This window comes from Eretmochelys imbricata, chromosome 4, assembly GCF_965152235.1.
Source record: "Eretmochelys imbricata isolate rEreImb1 chromosome 4, rEreImb1.hap1, whole genome shotgun sequence".
NCBI lineage: Eukaryota > Metazoa > Chordata > Testudines > Cheloniidae > Eretmochelys > Eretmochelys imbricata.
The window spans coordinates 17483369-17506499 of record NC_135575.1 but is presented as its reverse complement, the minus strand read 5'-3'; the positions used below and the strand labels follow the sequence as shown (position 1 = coordinate 17506499).

The following is a 23131-nucleotide window of genomic DNA, read 5'->3' as shown; positions in this document are numbered from 1 at the left end:
CCTAGCCCTACGTGGATCTCACAGTTATTGCCAGCCCCTCTTCCAGGCAAGACATTTGGGCTGGCAACTCCCTCAAGTTCACACAGAAGTTGAACTGCCCAGCCCTGGTAGGTGCTTCCCAGTGCTGCAGCCTTCTGAACATCACATGACTGGGCAAAGGGGTGCCACTGTACATGGACTAACTCTGTGCAGCTGTCCTATGTGTTTTACGCAAACAGCAATCAGAATTTGAAGCTGGAGGCTCTTGTGACTCTACCGTGGAGCACATCTGCCTTTGACAGTGGAATAGGTTGAGAGTCAGGGTGAGCAGAAGGGAGCAAGCTGCTGGGCACTGAAATCAGAAATAGTGTTTTGTTTTTTTAAAAGAAAAGGAGTACTTTAAAAATTATGTTGTAAAAAGGGGTGTTGGTTGGAAGGGGGGGCAGCAAAATGTTTGGAAGTTTATGATCATTTTTCTGTTACAAGGAAAAGCACTAATTTTTAAAAATTAAGTACTTCCATTCATCCTATGCTCATGCTGGGAAAAGTTCCCTCAGTTTTCCCAAAATAGCCTAAGGCAAGAGAACCTCTGTCTGCTCTGCTGCTAATCACCCAGGTGAAAACATGACCTGGGCATATGTCCCATTAACCTTGGACTATCCACAGCTGTTGTGTGAGTGCTACTTTTACACAGCCCACGAGCTGCCTTAATGCTAATAGCAACAGCTTTCCCAAGACCTCAAAACTCTTTGGAGAGGGGAATATCTGCAGCATATACACTTTTTGGCTCTTTCTGTATCTTCCCTGCTCCTTTCTTGGACATTCACCCCATCCTTTCTTCTGCGAGATACATTTGCAGGCACTAATGCGGCAACAACAAATCTCAAAGTTTTTGAAGAAGGTCATATGAGGCCTCTAATTTGTACCCACCAAATTATACCTAGATGCAATCCTAGAGAAGTGAGAAATGTGGGCGTTTCTGTCTTGATGTTGCCTCAAGCAGTCAATTCACATGCAATTCCTTCTCCTGATTTGGAATATTCCTCCATTTAGCTACAGAACAAGGACTTTACCATAGCCTGCAGAATCCTGAGCTGTGCAAACAGCCAGGAAGGGATACCTATGACACCGATGTTTGCTGGACTTTTGCCTTTGAAATTTATAGGCTGAAGGCCTTGAGTGTCCCTTTTTTTCTTTTTTTTTTAAAGTTGGCTTTGTGATGTTTTGGGGTTCCCCATATGTGGCTGCCCCAACCATCTAATTAGCAATTTCCATCTCCCTCTTTACAAATTTCATGATCAGAGCTGGTTCCGGCAGGAGTCAGGTGTCTTCATTCAGGGATGTTGTTTTCCCCACTTCCCTTGCCTCTTCCTTCCCATACCTGTAACAACTGCACTGTGGCACCTGACCTGGCAATCTTGATAGTTGCTGGCAGCTTGCTGGCAGCAGCTTGCTGGCCACAGCCAGTGAGCCTCAAGAGCTTTGGAGTTCGGGTTGGGATTAACGTCTACAAATCTGGAGGCTTATTGCCGTCATTTACAGCCTGTGATCAAGATTTCTTTCTGAGATTTCCAGCAACAGCTGATTTCTGCTGACACATACACCCCCCCACCCCACACTCACACCCACAACAGATTGTCTCACCATATTTTGTTACTTCTGCTTCTGCATTCAGCTGAAGCCAGGAAACACAGAGCCACGCAAAAAAGTGAAGCACAGCAAGCCCACACCAAACCTTAAGGTGGGAAATATATGGCTAGCTCCCTTTGGGAAAAACGTTTCGGTCAGCATTCCATACTCATTGCAAACATGGGTACAGTTGCCCCTTCTTTTGACACCAGTGTCGTCCCTCTGCCAAGAAGTGGTAGATGTGCTGGGCCTTGCAGGTTGGCTTCCCAGTCCAGAGAATTGGGACGCGGAGGCTGGGTGCATTCTAGGCATAGCTTGCTTTATGTACACATGTACATCAGTCCCAAAATGAGAGGGTCAAACAGCAGCCAGGTCAATCCCTTTCCCCAGGAAACTCAACCCAATACCAATGCCTGGTTGTCAAAAACCCACCCTGCCTCAAGAATGGACTAAACCAAGCCTAAGGCAGAGCAAAAGCTCTCCACCCAGCTCTGCATAGAAACTTGCATCACCCAAACCTAACAATACACAGCGGGTCTTCTCAAGAGTCTCAGCTTACTCCTACATTAAGAAAAGGAGCCTGAAGATGACCTGCAACCATGTCACCTTCCATAACTAGTTATCTTAGGTGTGTGTACATAAACGCAAGAAGCCTGGGAAACAAGCAGGAAGAATTGGAAGTCCTGGCACAATCAAGGAACTACGATGTGATTGGAACAACAGAAACCTGGTGGGGCAGTTCACCTGACTGGAGCACTGTCATGGATGGGTATAAACTGTTCAGGAAGGACAGGTATGGGAGGAAATTGCATTGTATGTAAGAGAGCAGTATGATTGTTCAGAGCTCCAGTATGAAACTGGAGAAAAGCCTGTTGAGAGTCTTTGGGTTAACTTTAGAGGCGAGAGCAACAAGGGTGATGTCCTGGTGGGCGTGTGCTATAGACCACTGGACAGAAGGAGGAGATAGACGAGGCTTTCTTCGGACAACTAACTGAAGTTTCCACATCACAGGCCCTGTTTCTCATGGGGGACTTCAATCACCCTGGCATCTGCTGGGAGAGCAATACAGCAATGCACAGACAATCCAAGAAGTCTTTGGAGAGTGTTGGGGACAACTTCCTGGTACAAGTGCTGGAGAAACCAACTAGGGGTCATGCTCCTCTTGACCTGCTGCTCACAAACAGGGAAGAATTGGTAGGAGAAGTAGAAGTGGGTGGCAACCTAGGCAGCAGTGACCATGAGATGGTCGAGTTCAGGATCCTGACAAAAGGAAGAAAGGAAGAAGCAAAATATTGACCCTGGACTTCAGAAAAGCAGACTTAGACTCCTTTAGGGAACTAATGGGCAGGATCCCCTGGGAGGCTAATATGAGGAGGAAAGGAGTCCAGGAGAGCTGGCTGTACTTTAAAGAAGCCTTATTGAGGGCGCAGGAACAAACCATCCCAATGTGCAGAAAGAATAGAAAATATGGCAGCCGACCAGCTTGGCTTAACAGAGAAATCTTTGGTAAGCTTAAGGAAGCTTACAAGAAGTGGAAATTTGGACAGATGACTGGGGATTACAATGGACAAGAAGCTGGATATGAGTCAGCAGTGTGTCGTTGTTGTCAAGAAGGCCAACAGCATATTAGGCTGCATTAGCAGGAGCATTGCCAGCAGATCAAGGGAAGTGATTATTCCCCTCTATTTGGCACTGGTGAGGCCATATCTGGTGTATTGCATCCAGTTTTGGGCCCCCCACTACAGAAAGGATGTGGATAAATTGGAGAGAGTTCAGCAGAGGGCAATAAAAATAATTAGGGGGCTGGAGCACATGACTTACGAGGAGAGGCTTAAGGGAACTGGGATTGTTTAGTCTGCAGAGGAGAGGAGTGAGGGGGGATTTGATAGCAGCCTTCAACTACCTGAAGGGGGGTTCCAAAGAGGATGGAGCTCGGCTGTTCTCAGTGGTGGCAGATGACAGAACAAGGAGTAATGGTCTTAAGTTGCAGTGGGGGAGGTCTCGGTTGGATATTAGGAAACACTATTTCACTTGGAGGGTGGTGAAGCACTGGAATGGGATCCCTAGGGAGGTGGTGGAATCTCCATCCTTGGAGGTTTCTAAGGCCCAGCTTGACAAAACCTTGGCTGGGATGATTTAGTGGGTGTTGGTCCGGCTTCGAGCAGGGGATTGGACTAGACGACCTCCTGAGGTCTCTTCCAACCCTAATATTCTATTATTCTATTCTATGATAACCCCTCTCTAGCACCCTTGTGGCAGAGTTAAATGTGCCATCTCCTCCTTGTCCTCCTCCTCCTCCTCATGGGAGGTATGAGAATGAGCTCTACATACCTCCCATCTCCATCAAACGGTGTGAAACTTACATGGGGCTTCAAGGAAGTAGTTTTTCCCTGCAGCATATTACATGACCTCATGGTGACATTCTTTCACTATTTTGTTTCGTGCTTCTTAAATCAGTGACCAGAAGGGTTTTTTTCCCCCACACCCCGCTTAACTTCACAATAGCTGCCCTATCACCATCATGTGGCTGCGGAAAATTTCCTACGTTGTACCATACAGTGGGTCTCTCTATAGTACAAATATTCAGGTTATTAAAACCAGCTTGATGAGAATGCCTCATAGATTGTTGGAAAGATAAAGAGTGAACAGATCCCTTTTGGCAACTCCCGGGAATTGACTCAAAGATGTAGCTATTTGTTTGAATGCTCCCAGTTCATTCTTAACAACGTTCAAGAGACCAAATAACTGAACTCAGCCGAAGTGATTGTCTAAAGACAAAGCAGTACGCTATGAAAAGAACATATACACACCCTCCTTTGGGAAGCAAATTCTCAGTGTGTTCACTTTACACGGAAGGTGTGATTCAAAGCTACCCATTTCAACTAGCAATACTTATAGTATGATTTTACAAGTTCTGAAATTTTTTATACATCACTAAAATCCAAACCACCAGTTTATACCAGTTCCTTAACTTGTTACTCTGTCCCTTCCTTATCTTAGTTTTGGATACTAGCATTCCTGGTTCTGGGCTGTGATGGTACTGCTCTATACTTTCTTGTATCTTGTTTTGAATACTACATTCCAAGTGTTGATGAGTGTTAGGATATAGATATTCAGGCCTGTCTCTAAAGGCCTATACTCTAAGAATTTAGGTGTTTTCTTATCACTTGGCTAGTTATAGAGGTATAAAAGAAAGAATCAAAATCACTGTCTGCCAGTGTAAGGTCCTTCTCTTACCGTGAAAGTCTGAGGCCCTGTTCTTAGGCTAAGGGGCCTTTGGCTAAGCAGCAGAGGCAGCCATAAGCTGGGAAGCGACCGGTCACCTCCTTACATTCCAAACTAGTCACATTGAAATAAGGTGCTATTGGGCTGTTAGGAAAACAATCCTGTCCTGATAGTGCCTATCACCTCCAGAGAAAGGGAAGTGCCTAGAAAATGTAAAAGGAAACTTAGTTTGATAGCATCCTGTCTGGCAAGAACTCACTTATCAATAGCTGGGATGTGAAATCCTCACTTCTGTATTGTTTTGTCATTATAGTTCCCACTTTGCTATTGTTTGTCTGTATAATCTCTGTCTGGTTCTGTGATTGTTCCTGTCTGCTGTATAATTAATTTTGCTGGGTGTAAACTAATTAAGGTGGTGGGATATAATTGGTTACATAATCATGTTACAATATGTTAGGATTGGTTAGTTAAATTTCAGGAAAATGATTGGCTAAGGTATAGCAAAGCAGAACTCAAGTTTTACTATATAGTCTGCAGTCAATCAGGAAGTGGGTGTGTGTGGTGGGGGAAATGGGAACAGGGAATGGGGGTAAGGAAATTGGAATCATGTTTTGGTAAAGGGGGAAATGGGAACAGGGAATGGGGGTAAGGAAATTGGAATCATGTTTGGCTAAGGGCAGGAATGGGAACAAGGACACAGGTGTAAGGCTCCATGGTGTCAGAGCTGGGAAGGGGGACACTAAGGAAGGAAACTGGAATCATGCTTGCTGGAAGTTCACCCCAATAAACATCGAATTATTTGCACCTTTGGACTTTGGGTATTGTTGCTCTCTGTTCATGCAAGAAGGACCAGGGAAGTAAGTGGGTGAAGGAATAAGCCCCTTAACAATGAGCCATGAAAGTACTCCTCTGACTACTTGGTACAAAGTTGTTATACCAATAAAATAGGTATAGTTATACCAATAAGCAGGATCTTATTAAAGGGAATAAGGCAAAATGCCACATATATTGTGAATACAGAAAGAATCATAGTAAGCAGTTATAGGTATAACATTCCTTTCAATTTCATATTTATTCACACATTCATTCACACACACACACACACACACACAGAGGTTCTGCAAGGTTATCATAATAGTTACCAGCCTTAGAGTAGCTCGTGCCAAGCCACTGGCCAGGTGGCCTGGACACGAGGAGGGAGCAGGGCCTTGTCAGATGCTCATCTGATGCTTCTGGAAGTTGGTTTGCAGAGTAAGATCCCAAAGTTCTCAGTTTCCAGAGTCCATTTTTATAGGAATTTATTCCTATGCCAGTCTATGGGAATTGCTTCATCGTGCTGTTGCTGAATCAATCAGCAGATGGCACATTCCTGACTGCTCCGTGCTGCCAGATGTTATCTTGTTCTTCGGTTCTCCCATCCTTGAGGCTGTTGGGTGGATTCCAGTCGACCTCCAGGGGTCCTTTGGTTGTTTCCACTTGACGCCTTCTTCAGCCGATGGACACTGGATTCTAAGGCTGGCACCTCCCTGATCATTCAGTTATTATCCACACCAAGCATCCATCCGCATATATCCTCCATCTCTATTTTAATCACAATTGTTAACAAAGCGAGATGAATACAACAAAAGGGCCGGGGAGTCTCTGGGTGCTGTTTCTGTTGTTACAAAGTATCGCTTTGAGTCTCTCTCTGTGTGAGCAGTTGTTGTTACGAAGTATTGCTTTGAGAACAGACTCTGTCTTAGGATGTACTAACACAATTAGAAGCTTTCAAGTTTCACACAGAGAGGGAGAGGAACAGTAAAAATAAGAGACCAAAAACCAAGAGACCTCTTAATTAGTAATACCCTGGAATTTAAACTATGGGGAATCAAACTCATTTGTGATTTTAATACAGAGCTCCTTTAATATGATCCAACCTAACAAAGTATTCATACAGCCTTGCTTTGACAAGTTTCCTATTTTCTAATTCCAGAACTGTCTTCAAAGTGTTGAGGGATACCTGATGTGGGTGAACAGACTAGTGGGAAGAGAAGTGGGAACATTCAGTTCACATAAATTCCCAACACCCATAGAATATCAATATTATATTAATACCATGCACATAACTATTAATGTGTTGTGTACTACGCCTAACACATATATATTGGCTAACTCTGGTTTGGCGTTTGATGCCCATGCGCCCAGGCCCATGCTGGAATGCTGATTTACTTTGACATCCAGCGTCTCAGATCAGGGCCATCTCTGTGAAGTCCGTTCTATGACCTGCTGTTGCAGCAAAAGCAGACTGGCCTTTTCAGGCATTCTGACGCACTGGGACTTTATTCTCTCCCCTGTGCCTGGGAGCTGGACAAACCCCTTTGGCAAAGCAGTGGAACGTACCTTGGTTTTTCTCAAACCAGAAATCTCTGTGCTGTGGGGGCGGGGAAAAGCCAAAACCACAGCTGTGCTGTGTGATGCCCAGCACTGCACAGAAAACTTCTCTTTAAAGAGGAAACAGGAGGAAGAACAACCACTTGCCAGCCAAAGTCTGAACAAAGCAACAAAGGAAGTAACTGTATCTCTAACTTCTAGGGAGTTTATTGCAGTTGGTGGTGGGGGCAGCAATCCCATTAGCAAATATGCTTGTGCTGGGAAGACAGGAGAAGTGCATGGTGATGCGTGTTACCGACGAAGGTCAGTGGAGTACGAAGGGCAAAATGTAGGCCTGGCAACTATAGGAAAGCAGTGACCTCATTTGGCAGGGATAACACAGGGAGGTGGTGGCTATGAGATAAATACCTATGCTGGACCACACGGAGATAGAAGCCTTCAGGAAACTGCACTGGCTAAATCGCAGCGAGCCAAGGCAATGCAGGGCCCTGAGGACAGAAAGGGCATTTGGAGAGGAAAGCCTGTGGGGAACGGGGGGGCCTGTTTGCCATGAAAGTATAGCTACATCAGGGCACTGCTTGCAAGGCTCTTTCACTGTTTGTAGGGGGGTGGCTGAAGCTGTTAATGGGATGGGTTAAATTTTCTGACATCCCGGACTAAACTGTCAGGTGCCTAAATTCCTTTGTGGCTCTGGCTCAGCCTGCCACATTAGGTGCCCAACCCTAAAATTAGATCATCAAAATTCCTGCTCAGCTGCCACCACCCCACCTAGGTACCTACATTTCCCCTGGTGCCTACCTTTCTTCCAGTGGGCATGCACAAAGCCACTTAAGTCCTGACACCTAGGGCCAAATTTCTAACTGTATTTCAGCACCAAACTCCCTCGTATTCCCCCACCTATTTCACCTGTGAGGCCCACCAGATTGGGCATTACCCAAAGCAGCCTGTGGGGGTGACACTGCCCCCATGTCGAACCTTTATCCTAATGGTTAGAGTTCTCACCCAGGATGTGGGAGACCTGGGTTCAAATCTCCTCTCTGCCTAATGTGGCTCCACATCTCCCACCTCCCTAGGTGAATGCATTGAGCTATGGGGTATTCTGGGGTGGGTCTCTCTCAAACTCCTCTCTTGGAGTGGTCCACTTTGTGTAGTCATTGGAATGGGGGCTTGAACCCCAGTCTGTCATGTCCTGAGGTAGTGCTCCTATACGTTTCCTCTAGCATGACCTCTCGTACATCAAAAAAGGGAAATATAATGAGTGAGTAGTTTGATTTCTGTGAAGTGTTTCTTTCTGTATACAACTAACTTCATGCTGAGTAAGCTTGGTTTCTTGACAAAAATAATAGCTGGCAACAAGTATTTGTGTGTGCTAGCAGTAGGGGAAGGTGTTCAAGTCTTTAGTCATTACTATATTTTAATCAACAAGAAAATAGCCCTATGAGACTTTAATGGCATATCACTTCTGGAGAATAGGACAGTTAGGTAATCTGATGGGTATTTTGCCAAATTTCTGCTGGCTACAGTTGCTTCTCTCCAGGAAGAAATGCTCAAATGCTACTAAGTGCGCTTGCCTAACACTTCTGCCCAGCCATGCATGAGATTCAACAAGGATAAGTGCAGGGTCCTGCACTTAGGACGGAAGAACCCAATGCACCGCTACAGACTAGGGACCGAATGGCTAGGCAGCAGTTCTGCGGAAAAGGACCTAGGGGTTACAGTGGACGAGAAGCTGGATATGAGTCAGCAGTGTGCCCTTGTTGCCAAGAAGGCCAATGGCATTTTTGGATGTATAAGTAGGGGCATTGCCAGCAGATCAAGGGACGTGATCATTCCCCTCTATTCGACACTGGTGAGGCCTCATCTGGAGTACTGTGTCCAGTTTTGGGCCCCACACTACAAGAAGGATGTGGAAAAATTGGAAAGAGTCCAGCAGAGGGCAACAAAAATGATTGGGGACTGGAACACATGAGTTCTGAGGAGAGGCTGAGGGAACTGGAGATGTTTAGTCTACGGAAGAGAAGAATGAGGGGGGATTTGATAGCTGCTTTCAACTACCTGAAAGGTGGATCCAAAGAGGATGGATCTAGACTGTTCTCAGTGGTAGCTGATGACAGAACAAGGAGTAATGGTCTCAAGTTGCAGTGGGGGAGGTTTAGGTTGGATATTAGGAAAAAGTTTTTCACTAGGAGGGTGGTGAAACACTGGAATGCGTTACCTAGGGAGGTGGTGGAATCTCCTTCCTTAGAAGTTTTTAAGGTCTGGCTTGACAAAACTCTGGCTGGGATGATTTAATTGGGGATTGGTCCTGCTTTGAGCAGGGGGTTGAACTAGATGACCTCCTGAGGTCCCTTCCAACCCTGATATTCTATAATTCTATGATTCTATGAGTAAGAATGTTGTCTGGAATTCCAGTTTTTGGTAAGGGCCTAATTTATTGTAACAGCATTAGTCACTTAGGCTGACGCAAGAATTCATCAAGCCCTAAAATTGGCATTGCTCCCACATCAGTCCCATGCAAAGGGTGTCTAGACAAGATATTGGCAACTACAAAGGCCTTTGCAAAAAGAAAAGGAGTACTTGTGGCACCTTAGAGACTAACCAATTTATTTGAGCATAAGCTTTCGCGAGCTACAGCTCACTTCATCGGATGCATACTGTGGAATATACAGAAGATGTTTTTATACACACAGACCATGAAAAAATGGGTGTTTAACACTACAAAAGGTTTTCTCTCCCCCCACCCCACTCTCCTGCTGGTAATAGCTTATCTTATAGTGATCACTTTAGATAAGCTATTACAAGCAGGAGAGTGGGGTGGGGGGTGAGAAAACCTTTTTTAGTGATAAACACCCATTTTTTCATGATTTGTGTGTATAAAAACAAACATCTTCTGTATTTTCCACAGTATGCATCCGATGAAGTGAGCTGTAGCTCACGAAAGCTTATGCTCAAATAAATTGATTAGTCTCTAAGGTGCCACAAGTACTCCTTTTCTTTTTGCGAATACAGACTAACACGGCTGTTACTCTGAAACCTACAAAGGCCTTGTCAGACATGTGACTGTCTTCAGGTAGAATGTCATTAATCATGTGCTTGTGAGATGGTAAAGGTGTCCCTCAGTGCACGAATGCCTCGCTATTTTTTAATGGTCAGAGAAAGGTTTACAAGATTCTAATCCATACATGACTTCACAATTTTTTCCACACACCAGTACTGCGGTGAGGTGCTCCTCCTCAGTGCGAGCGTAAAGATCCCAGCCAGACAATGGTCTGGAGCAGCAGGCCACTGCCTTCAGCTGACTTTGTAATGATACTGCTTAACCACAGTATTTCACTATATAGGCAGATACATACCCTACTGGTCCAAATCATACCTAGCCGGAGCTTCAGTTGTCTACTCTGGATTGAGGCACTGCATTATTTAACAGCATTTACGTTCTCTGGAGGTAGTCCAAAGTGCACATGCTCCCATTACTTTCCCTAAAGAGGACGCAGCACTGAAGTGTTGTTAACAATTGAATGGGTGTGGGACTGGAATGCTTGTACTTTCGTACAAATGCTTGCTGCTAAGTGCAGAGACTCAGAATTGGACAAATTATTTTGTATTCACTTTATGTAGCCCTTGTTTTCTGTTTGCGTATTGCCTGTGAACAAGTCCCTGAGTGTTTGTTGCTGGAGATATTTGGTTGAGGAGCTGAGACTAGTTTGCCAAGGACATTAGATATTTCACTGTAAGCACACCTTCAGCTGTTGATCAAAACAGCTCAGATTTCATGCGTGATTATCAGACAGATGAGCCACAGTGTGCGTTTCTGTTCCCTGATTTCTGTTCAGATATTCCAATGGGAAAACTTGCAATTATGAAAGTGCGTAAACAATGGATTTTGAAAAGGAGTACTTGTGGCACCTTAGAGACTAACGAATTTATTTGAGCATGAGCTTTCGTGAGCTACAGCTCACTGCATCTGATGAAGTGAGCTGTAGCTCACGAAAGCTCATGCTCAAATAAATTCGTTAGTCTCTAAGGTGCCACAAGTACTCCTTTTCTTTTTGCGAATACAGACTAACACGGCTGTTACTCTGAAATGGATTTTGAGTGAATACTCCAGAATAGACACTGCAAAATTGATACATTGTGCCCTAGAGTATTCAGGGAAAACAAACTCAGTGTCTTGATTGGTGCTGGAGCAATTAGTTGTATCTAGACTTCCCACCCTGCTTCTCTTCTGCATAGGTTGGAGGAGAAATGATCTTCCTCAATAGCTTAGGATTTTTCAAACTAGTTGTAGAAAACACTCCTTAGTGTTTCTAGTTGACTCTGAAGATGTGGAATCCGATCCTGTGTCTTTTAAAAATGTCTTTGGATGCTTATCCTTCTTCTATTCTTGACACACATACGAATATCTCGGGGGGGGGGTGGTTTCTATTAATGTTAGATGGACCGTAGCTATATCTGAGTGGTATCTGCGAGAACAGAAATGGCCACACGGTCAGCCTTCAAAGAGGTGGGATGATTTCCTAACAAGGAGATATGGACAAGCATGGCGAAGGATGGTTAGAGCGAGAGAAGATTGGAAAACATGTTGTGATAGGCTCAGTCTCAATTGATGAAGGACCGACAGTCTATGCAGTTAGATTATTATTATTATCATCATCAATTATTTGTATTACCATAGTACCTAGGAATCCATCGGGGACAAGGACTTCATTGTGCCAGGCACTGTACAAACACAGAACAAAAAGCCAGGCCCTGCCCCCAAAGAGTTGACAATATAAGTATAAAACAAGACACCATAAATGAATACAGACGGATGAGGGAGAACAGGGAAACCATGAGACAATATTGGTCAGCATAACAGACTGTGTGGTCTCAACACCCCAGTGGTTTTTTGAAGGCACCCCATCAAAGGGGAGTTTTAGGGAGGGGCGGATTTGAAGGAGGGTAATGAGGTAGCTTTGCAGAAGTTTACGGGGAGCTTCTTCCAACCATGAGGGACAGCATAAGAGAGCACGCCAGTGCTTGTTGGATAACTGAACAGGTGGGTGATGGAAGCTGGAGTAATAGACCAAAGGTGGGAGTTGACCTTTTGATGGTGCATGAGAGATGATAATGGGGTGGGGCATGTAATAGGTATAATGGGGGAACAATCAGTGTTTTTTTAAAAATTCCATTTCATCAACTCTCTGGGCTGTGCTAGAGGCTTTGGGAGCAGGCTGTTTGCCGTATCACGCCACTTTGTGGGCCCTGCAGCTACCCAACAGGAAGCAGGCTAGAAAGATACAAGGGGACAGACGCATGTGAGCGATGCTGATGCAGAAGGGAAGGGAAGGGAAGATACATCTGAGGATTATGTGTTTGTTACTGTCCAGGGCCCAATGAGAGCGGCTGAGATGGCCGTGGGGCAGGGGTTGCTGGCTGAGGGGAGGGCCTGGCCGTGGCCCAGAAGAGGAGGTCTAACAGGCTGATTACTGGCCCTGTAGCAAGGCAGGGTTTCAGATGGGACATACAATGTTCAGAATGTCTGAGCACTGTCGTTAGGATGAAGGTGCTGCTCCTGTTGACAACAGAGAAAGTGTTGTAGGGGTTCAGGTGATCTGGCCACAACTTTGGGTGATGAGGCCGATACCTAGGGGGAGTAGGAAAAGAGAGTGGGCTTATGGCAGCTGCTGGCACTGCCGTGAAGCCAGCTCAGTGCAGCTTGGGGCAAGCCAGTGACTATTTGGGTGCGAGGGGGGACGTCGGGCAGCTTCGGTGACAGCAGCCAAATGGCAGGCAGGTCACGGCCCATGCAGGGCACGGGCGGCTTTGAGAAATCATCCGCCCCGGTCATCCTTTGGAGCAGCTCCTCTCCCCGCCCCGGGGTAGCGGTGTCTGCTAACGAGAACATACACAACCACCATATTTAACAGCTTCTATAGAAGCCTGTTGATTTCTTCCCAATTAAAGCTAGGGGCCTTTTCCAGAAGGGGTGACACCATCAATACATTGGGCTTTGGAGTTTTAGTTTTAGCCGATAAAACACCTCCAATTAAAAAAATGAAATCAGCATTTGTTCAATAAACCCCAGAAATGGTGACTTGCAGATAAGGGCTTGTCTACACAGAGCAGTAATGTGGACTACGGGGAGTGTCTGTGGTGTGTAATGTGCACTAATATAATTAATTGGTCTGTGTAGACCCTGCTGGTGCGCACTACAGATTGCCTAGTGTGGTTTAACGTAGTGCTGTTTGAAACAGCGCTATGTTACAGTGCAATAGGGAGCACCACAGAGATTACTCATTACAGTGCTATACACTGTAATGTATGGAATAGAGCTTACTCAGGACAGTATATACAAAGAGCAAAATCCTGATTTTTGGATACCTACATAAAACTCACAAGTTGCTTAAAACTATACCCTGAAAAACAGAAGCCCTGTCAATCCAATAATGGCACCCATTAAACATGTCACTGCACTTCCCGTTAGCACTGTGCGTGCTCCAAGTTATGGAACTAATTTGTGTTGTGGACTTCATCCCTCTGCCGCACCATTAGGAGTGACGTGCAGAGAAAGACTCCTTATTCACACACAAGACTTCTGTGGGCATATGGCAGTTTTATTGTGATGCACTTCAGTAATCATTAATTTCCCTGCTCTTTATGGCAGGAACATGTAACTCTGGCATACCAGTCAGAGCCACTGACTGCTTCTGTTTGCCCCTGCCCTTCCATAACGATCTTTCTGCCTCCCCTAATGGAGAGATGAAGTGCCCGCTGGTGCTTGTCTGAGGGGGAGTTTAGTCATAGGCGTAGTTTGACTTTTATATTTGGGGTGGGGCTAGGGTGACCAGATAACAAGTGCGAAAAATGGGGGTGGGGGGTAACAGGCACCTATATAAGAAAAAGCCCCGAATATCAGGACTGTCCCCATAAAATTGGGACATCTGGTCACCCTAGGTGGGACTGCTCCAGTCAGGCCTATGGGGCCGTGTGTGTGTGTGTGTTGGGGCGGGGGAACAATTCCATGCCTGCCCACAAGGGGGCCATTTCACATTTCGGGGTGTGGGGGAGGGGCACAACTTTCACCGTGATTCCGGGGGCTACTTAGGCAACTGCAAACTCTAGTATTTTTGCAGATAACTTACAAATCTCTGACAGGAGGATGGTATTGAATTCTTATCTCAACAAAGAAAATTAAATAAAGATTAGACCCCTCAGCTCTAATACTAACATGTGCTGACATCTTGTAGCAAGTCACTTATGGGACACTGCTTAGGTTTAAAATTGTAATGTCTATTCTTACTCAGATACGCTTACTGAAGTCAGAAGGGACCAGCGTGATCATCTAGTCTGACCTCCTGCACCTTGCAGGCCACAGAACCTCCTCTACCCACTCCTATAATCGACCCCTAGTCTCTGGCTGAGTTACTGACGTCCTCAAATCATGGGTTAAAGACTTCAAGTTACAGAGAATCCACCATTTACACTAGTTTAAAACCCCCATGGTCTCTGCCAATCTGATCTGGGGGAAAATTCCTTTCTGAACCCAAATATAAAGATCAGTTAGACCCTGAGCATGCAGGAAGACCCATCAGGCAGATACCTAGGAAAGAATTCTCTGTAGTAACTCCCTATCTAGTGTCCCAACTCCAGCCATTTGCGATATTTGCTGCAGGCAGTTGCCGATGGTCCACACACCATTGTAGGCAGTCCTGTCGTACCGGCCCCTCCATAAACTTATTAAGCTCTGTCTTGAAGCCAGTTAGGTTTTTTGCCCCCACTGCTCCCCTTGGGAGGCTGTTCCAGAATTTCACTCATCCAATGGTTAGAAACATTCATCTAATTTCAAGCCTAAACTTGTTGATGGCCAGTTTATATATATTCGTTCTGGGGCCTACATTGATGCTTAATTTAAGTAACTCCTCTCCCTTCCTGGTATTTAGCACTCTGATGTATTTTTAGAGAGCAATCATCTCTCTCTCCTCAGCCTTCTATTGGTTAGACTAAACAAGCCACATTCTTTGAGTCTCTTCTCAGAAGATAGGATGATCTGAGGAATGGAGAACCTAGTAGCCCGTCTCTGCACATGTTCCAGTTTGAATTCATCTTTCTTAAACACGGGAGTCCAGAATTGCACACAATACTCCAGACAAGGTCTCACTTGTGCCTTGTATAATGGTACTACACTTGCCTGTCTCTACTGGAAATACCTCGCCTGATACCTCCTAGGACTGCATAAGCCTTTTTCACAAGCGCATCACATTGACGGCTCATAGGCATCCTGTGATCACTCAATACACCCAGGTCTTTCTCCTCCTCCTGTCGCTTCCAACTGATTAATTCCCAGTTTAGAGCAAGTTTCAGAGTAGCAGCCGTGTTAGTCTATATTCGCAAAAAGAAAAGGAGTACTTGTGGCACCTGAGAGACTAACCAATTTATTGGTTAGTCTCTCAGGTGCCACAAGTACTCCTTTTCTTTTAGCTTATAGCAAGACTTCTTGTTGTTAGTCCCTAAATGCATGACCTTGCACTTTGCACTATTAAATCTCATCCCATTTCTATTACTCCAGTTTACAAGGTCATCCAGATCTTCTTGTATTATATTCCGGCCCTCTTCGGTATTGGCAATACCTCCCAACTTTGTGGCATCTGCAAATTTTATTAGCGCACTCACGCTTTTTGTGCCAAGGTCAGTAATAAAAATGGTAAATAAGGTTGGCCCCCCGAGACTGATCCCTGGGGAACTCCACTAGTAATCTCCCTCCAGTATGACAGGTTGTAGTCTCCCCTTTAACTAATTCCTTATTCACTTTTCAGTTCTCATATTAATCCCCATCTTCTCCCCTTTAACTAATAATTTCTCATTTGGAACTGTATCAGCTGCCTCACTGGAAGCCAGGTAGATGAGATCTACTGCATTTCCTTTGCCTAAAAATCAGTCATCTTCTCAAAGAAAGCTATGAGTAACTTTGTTATTTTAGGCTACTTACTTTTTGGAGTTCACCAAGCTTATCCTAACAGCCCTTTCTTATCTTAATCGACGCTAATCACTCTGTTTATAAACAAAATTCTGACTCCCTGTCTCAGGGGCAAGCTGGGAGCAGCCTCCAGTCTCCTCTGCAGAACTCATTACATTGCACGCTCAGGCTGCCTGCCTGAGGCTTGCAGTTTGCGGGGGGGGGGGGGGGGGAGAGGAGGGAACACCCTCCTATGCCCGCCCCCGCAAACTCCACCTATGATTTCAGTCTGCAGTTCCTGTGTTCTGCTGAGCTGGCAGATGCCACTAGCCCTGGGGGTCACCTGCTGGCACCTTTCCTTGTTCTGGTTGCCTAATAAGGTGAAAACTGACCAATGGGTGGCAGTGTCTGACTGATAGAAAAGCCATACAGGGATTCAGTTTTAATCCATCAGTTCTCAAATGGAAAGGATGCCCCTCTTTTATAATGCACGGATTGGCTAAACTGCTTCATGCTATCAATTCACTAACGAAGAGACAACGGAAAGTGGAATGGGAGTTAAGAGATGGATCAGATTAGCATCATGGGTGGAAATACTATATGGCCCAGTCCCTTCCCCAATGCTAATCAATGTCCCAGGGTAGGTGAATATTAACTCTTAAGCTATTGCCTGTTTCTGCCAAAATATCAGCAGTGAAATACCGACATTTTACATTTCCATTATTAGGCTTAAGTAAATAAGAAACAAGGCTTTTTGTACAGTATCCTCAGTCCTTTAACAGAGCAATAACTTCCCAGAAAAGTCATGTCAAGAAAGAAACATCTCATAGAATTGGATTAGTGTAATACAAGCTTGTACGTCAGTTTCAGCAAATTAGCTTTTTCAGGCTCCTGTCTTATCCAAAATATAACAGAAAGCTTAGAACAGGGGTGGGCAAACTTTTTGGCTGCAGGGCCACATCTGGGTGGGGAAATTGTATGCAGGGCCATGAATGGAGGGCCGGGGTGCGGGAGGGAGTGCGAGGTGCAGGAAGGGGCTCAGGGCAAGGGGTTGGGGTGCAGGAAGGGGTGCAGCAGGGGCTCGCTGCTTACCGGGAGCAGCTCCGGGGTGGTAGCGGTACACAGCGAGGCTAAGGCAGACTCCCTGCCTCCCCTGGCCCCGCGCTGCTCCCGGAAGTGGCCAGCACTATGTCCCTGAGGCCCCTGGGGGAGGCCGGGTACCTCCCCCGAAGCTCCCATGGGCCACGGTTCCCCATTCCTGGCCAATGGGAGCTGTGGGGTAAGGGCTGCGCATGGAGCCCTCTGCCTCTTCACAGGGGCCGCAGTGTGGGGCTGGCAATCCCACGGGCCAGATCCAAAGCCCTGATGGGCCAGATTGGGTAAGTGCAGTGTCCCTGCTCCTGTTCCTCCTCCCCAGCACTTCCCGCCCCCTGCTGCCTAACAGCTGTTTGGCGGTGCTTAGGACTTTCTGGGAGGGAGAGGAAGGAGCAGGGACGCAGCGCGCTCAGGAGGGGAGGTGGAGAAGAAGCAGGGCAGGGGCGGGGACTTGGGGGAAGGGGTGAATGGGGGTGGGGTAAGGGTGGTGCAGGTGCAGGAAGAGGCGGGGTCAGGGGCAGGGGAGGTGTGGGGGGGGTCGAGCAGCCACCAGGCAGTGGGGAAGTCGGCGCCCAAGGGCTGCAGTTTGCCCACCCCTGGCTTAGAACAAGCAAGCTGTGCAATTAAGAATCCATGCATCCTCGCTGTCAGCCACACATGATGTATATGGTACCAATTTATTTTGGAGAGGCAGGACTCTTGCTACTGGCCTGATCGACTCTGGAATTTCACTATGTGCTGCTTTAGGTGCATAGTTCACTTTAAAAGTCGCATTTTCACCACCCTGTGGTTATTTATTATTTGTACTGGAATAGCACCTAGCACCCTCAGCCATGGACCAGGACCTCATTGTGCAAGGCACTGTACGAATTGCAGAGGACTTTGCCAAAACTCCAGCACTCATCAGAACTAGATTAAAAGGATGACACAATTATTGTAAACCATGAGCTTTAATTGAATTGCACTTGCTTCATAGCACACACACGAAGAGTACATGATAAAAAGTTAAAAGATTACAATCTGTTCAAAAAATACTTTGCACTGAAAGTGCTTCACATTTATTCCAACAATGGTGGAAAGGGCCCTTTAAGATATTTAAAATTTACTAGCAAGCAAAGAACAAGGTAGGGATTAATGTTTGGGAAGTTTTGAAGATGTATCACGGAAAAAGGACACTGAGGAATCAAAGGCATGATCATTACAAAATGGCTCACTACACTCTTATGGCAGATGCCATAATACTTGGTAAACGTTAGTCCATTTATTTCAAGAAACCGAAGTGGTATTCTTGTAGTTGGTTTGATTTGATATTACTCTTCCATGACTCATGATGCATGAGGCAGCACACTGAAACACTGAACAAGGAATCTGACTAATGGAAAACCAGCTCGAGAGGGAAGCAGTTGCTAGCAACAGTTGCTGCTTCTTTAGAAAGAATAATTCTGTGGGCTGAGCAAGACAAAGGTAAGAGGAAGCAAAAGCAAAATTAGGAAACAATCAGTGTTGTGCCCTCCATCCTTTTTTCCTTCTAAAGTTGTTTAATCTTCTATTCTTTGTGTGAGGAAGCTGTTTGTTCCTTTCTGTAAGGGGAAAACAAGAAAAGTAAATGCAGAGAAAATGGGTGGGCTATTACAGCTATACTTCGTGGCCTTGTGAAAAATCGCTTAATCTCTGGGCCTTGTTTTCCAGATGGGGGAATAAAGATGGTCTCAAACTTTATTTAGGACCTGTCTTAATTATGTGAAAACACAAACCAAGTAATTGTGATAATTATCGTGCACACAGAGCTTTTCATCCATAGCTATCCATTGATTGGATATGAACAAGAAATGGGACAGGCCTGCAGTTAGAGCTAGATAATTGTACAAGGGCTAAGGGAAAAAAGAGTAACATCTCTCATTTGAAAATAGACCGTCACTTTCCTGACTGGACTTTGTTCAGCTTTATCACGAACCATCAACTTTGTCCTAAAATGGCCCAATCGATTAGATAACATTGTTTCAGCAGACTTTGCCTGACAATTTTCGTCATTAAATGTGAGAGTTTACGTTACTGGTATAATGCTTTGTATTTTAATCCTCAAGAGTCAGGAACTGAGAATTATACTCACAGTATCCTTTATCTTAACCATGTTGTACATCTTCTAGATTTTATATTGAACAAAAGCCATAACATTTTAAAGATCCAAAAGTAAATACTCAAAAATCAGAAAGGGAAATATCCCTGTTAAATGTTAGATCATTACGGGTTGGGTTTTCTAAAGCCTTCAGCATTGGTTTAAATCTGCTCCCACTGGAAAAAAGTTCATAAGTCAATTTTTTTTAAAGGAAAAATTCACAGCTCTTAGCTTTGAGCTTAAAAACCTAACTGGTTGCAAAGCCAATTAATATGCAGTTTACAAGCGGTTGTTCTGACTTCCCCAAAGTTACCATTTTAATTTATTTTTCTAATAATAAAAGAATGAGTGTAGTCCTCAGTGTAGACAGATGGTTTTGTGGTTAGAGAACTCATCTGGGACTCCAAATCCTGGTTCTACTATATACTTGCTTATGCAATTTGACAGAGGTCACACACAATGAGATAAAGGGCTTTCATGAGTCAATGTTCTAACCTGGTTACAGCTGCAAAACTAGTACTTCCTTACTTTACAGGATGTAGTAAAGTTAAATTAATTTGATGTTCCTGAGCACTCAGATATCACACTGATCGGGACATGGAAATATCCAGAGAGAATAGCCAACCAGGAAGCTTGATTTGTAGAGTTGGGCAAATAAGTTTCTTGAAGTTTAAGTGGGGATATTATTTTTGCTGTTCTATTACTTTAAAATGACCAGATGAATCTTGCTCAAACTTTCCAGGATAATTTCTTTCCTGGCTGAGACCAAGCAGTGGACTGCAGGCAGGAAGGGGCATTTTTCAGAGAAGTATGAGCATGGTAAAACAGAGGGTTAGAATAAAAATTCAAATATAACCATAACTAGAGCATGTGCACTCAAACTGTTCTATAACAAAGCATTAACTTAAATGAGGCAGCTTCATACAGTTAGGCTTCAAGATCAGGTCTCTTTAGTCTGATCTGCTACAACTCAGGGGGCAGTTCGGCAAACTTTAACTGCCTGAGTAGTTCTTACTCATGCACATAGTACCATTGATGTCAGACTATGCATGAATAATGGTTGTAGGAATGGGTCCTATTACAGGCAAATAATATAAATGAGACTTACTGGTTATGTAACTTAGTCAGAAATTTCTGCATCCAGGGGGCCTTGGGATGCACACACAGTTTCTGCCCTGTTTTTAGTTTGAGTCTGAAAAACAAGTGTAGTTTAAGCTTTCATTAAATACTGTGCTTTCTTCAAATCATTATTAGCAGCAATAGCCATCCCTCAAACAGACAATTTATGGAGCAGACTTCAAAATACTGAGAATGTAGAGGAATGGGCAAATAGAAGTAATTCTGCATCACACGAGGACAAGTACAAGTTTTCAATTATTCAAAGCAAAACAAAATTTCAGGTTTAACTCGTAGCACATGTGATCAGTAGACACCTCTTTTAAAGCCCCGATTCTGCAAAGTCAATGAGACAACTTGCAGTTACACATGTATAAATTCACACATGCCTTATCAGGGCCCAAAAGTAGGGATTTTTAAACATAACACATAACTGGGCAATCAAGATCATTTGTGTGATTGAAAGAGGGAGATCACTGGACTGATGCAAGTTCTAGCACATGTATTTCTACAAATAAAATAAATCCCACTCCTTTGAAATAACTAGCTAGGAGCACATTTTAAAAGTGTTGGATGCTTTGATCACACAGGAGCAGCACACAAAGCTGTAGGTGTTTCTCTAGAAAACAGAAGGGACCAAACAAATACTTTCTCTAGTCCTCAGTCTCAAACTTTGTCTCAGAGAAAATGGAACCTGGCTCCCCGGTTTTGTCAGACTAATAACAACACCTGATCAAGAAGTTCTTTCCAAACCAAATCCTAGTCACTCATTCTTATCTCCACTCTAAAGTGTACCCATAGTTCTATGGTCTCGGAAGTGGGCTAGAAATCAAATGACCTCAAGCTGTTTGGGGAAATTTCCAGTACTTCCTGGATCCATATAGGCTGAGAATAGCACAAGTGTAATTCCTTGTGGTATTTTGGTTCTTCCACTTCCAGTCTGGGCCAAAGAACAGGAAGTGCAGAAGCACATGAAGTTAAAAACAACAAAATTAAAAAATTTCAGTATTTAACACGTGTTTGATTTGAATCTGTCCTTACTATGCCAGAACCCGTTCGCCCAGCTGGAAAAAAAAAAAAAAGTTCAAGGGTGTAGTTAAGCCAAGAAGACTTTATACTTGATTTTCCCCTGAGTGGTAAGCCAATCCTGTGACTTTGGGCATTAAAACCTACTCTTTGTACATTGTTCGTATAAATACAAAAAGCGACCCAGTATATAGCTAGGTTGTTAGATGGAAGCTGAAATGTAAAGGTCTATACTGCATCAGTGTATCTAATTGTAAGTGTAATTGCTGCCCTCTTCATAACTAAAGTAGAGTCTTGGTGCATCGAGGCTAGTTAAAAGTAATTTATGCCACTTACATAATTTCTGTGGTTCGGCAGGCACCCCCAAGAGGAATGATCTCAATACTTTCATATCTTCTTGGCGCTATAAAGTCTGAAGTCTGCTTTGTGCATCTGCAGCTCTTATAGGAACCGTTGGTTTCTAGGATAGCTATGAAGCAAAAATTCATCGAATTAGGTATAATTCAGGGATAGCAATAGAGTAGGTAGCTTACACTTAGCTAGTGAGACAGAGAAATCCTTGCTGTCTAGTACGTTATTAATGGAGTTTTAGCCACAACTAATGGAAATAATTATTATACCTTGTATTTCTAAAGCCCCTTCCATCGGAGGATCTCAATGCACTGTACTGACTAATGCATTAGTCCTTGCAGTACTCCCGTAAGGTAGGTGGTATTATCCCTATTTTACACATGGGAAATTGAGGCACAGAGGATTAGCATCTGTTGTAGCCTTATTAAAACAAATGAGGTAATTGGAGGAGTAATGTACTATGCAACATGAGTAAGGGCCAGATTTTTAAAAGTATTTAATGATAATATTTATTTCACTGGGAATTTGGTGCTTTTGAAAAATCCACTAGGTGCCTTTCTGCAGCTTTAGGTGCATCTTTTAATTAGTGTTACACTAGTGCCTAGAGGTCTCAACGGAGAGCAGGTTCCCACTGCACTAGGTGATGTACATATGCATAACAGACAGTCTCTTCCCCCTCTCTTGTTGTTTATGTGGCTTGTAAGTTTTTGAGGCAGAGAAGCACAGGGAGGTGAAGTGACTTGCCCAAGGTCACACAATAGGGGTCAGAGCTGGGAACAGAACCCAGGTCTCCAGACTCCTAGAGCAGTGCCTGGTCTGCTGGACCACACACTGCAAATCTGATGAGAGAAAACCATTTTTAATGATTACCTTACTCTTTCAAGAGGAGTGACTGTAACTCCTCCTGCCCCGTCAAGAAATGAAAGTACTTACCTGCATAAACCGAGTGACAGATCACCAGCAGAGAGACCAGCAGAAGAGCAGTGTGGGATCTCATTATGGCTAGAGTTGTCAGTTGACCTCTCAGCAGCAAGTTCAATCTCAAAGTTTGTCTGAGGCTTTTGGTGGAGAAAAGGTTCCTATTTATTTGGGAGGTTCACAGTGTGGCAAGATCAGCAGGATTCTATTTTTAGAAATCAAAGCCGAGAAATGGCATCATCGTTTTTCACGGGCTGCTACCCAGGCATTCCCCTGAGACTAATTGCTGAATTTGCAATATTGTTGATACAAATGAACAAAAGGAATTAATACACATTTTGCTGATTTTAGAATCAGCTGAACAGTAGAGG

The 23131-nt window shown here is 44.4% G+C and overlaps 1 protein-coding gene across 1 annotated transcript; it reads right to left on the bottom strand.

Moving 5' to 3' along the window:
• Positions 1–18779: 18779 nt before the first annotated feature.
• Positions 18780–22839, bottom strand: LOC144263476 (C-X-C motif chemokine 13-like). The gene is made up of 4 exons (XM_077814353.1): positions 22776–22839; positions 21828–21960; positions 20458–20541; positions 18780–18813 (listed from the first exon to the last, which is right to left on the bottom strand). Exons 1-4 carry the CDS (start codon positions 22837–22839, stop codon positions 18780–18782), a joined length of 315 nt encoding a protein of 104 aa, XP_077670479.1.
• Positions 22840–23131: the final 292 nt, after the last annotated feature.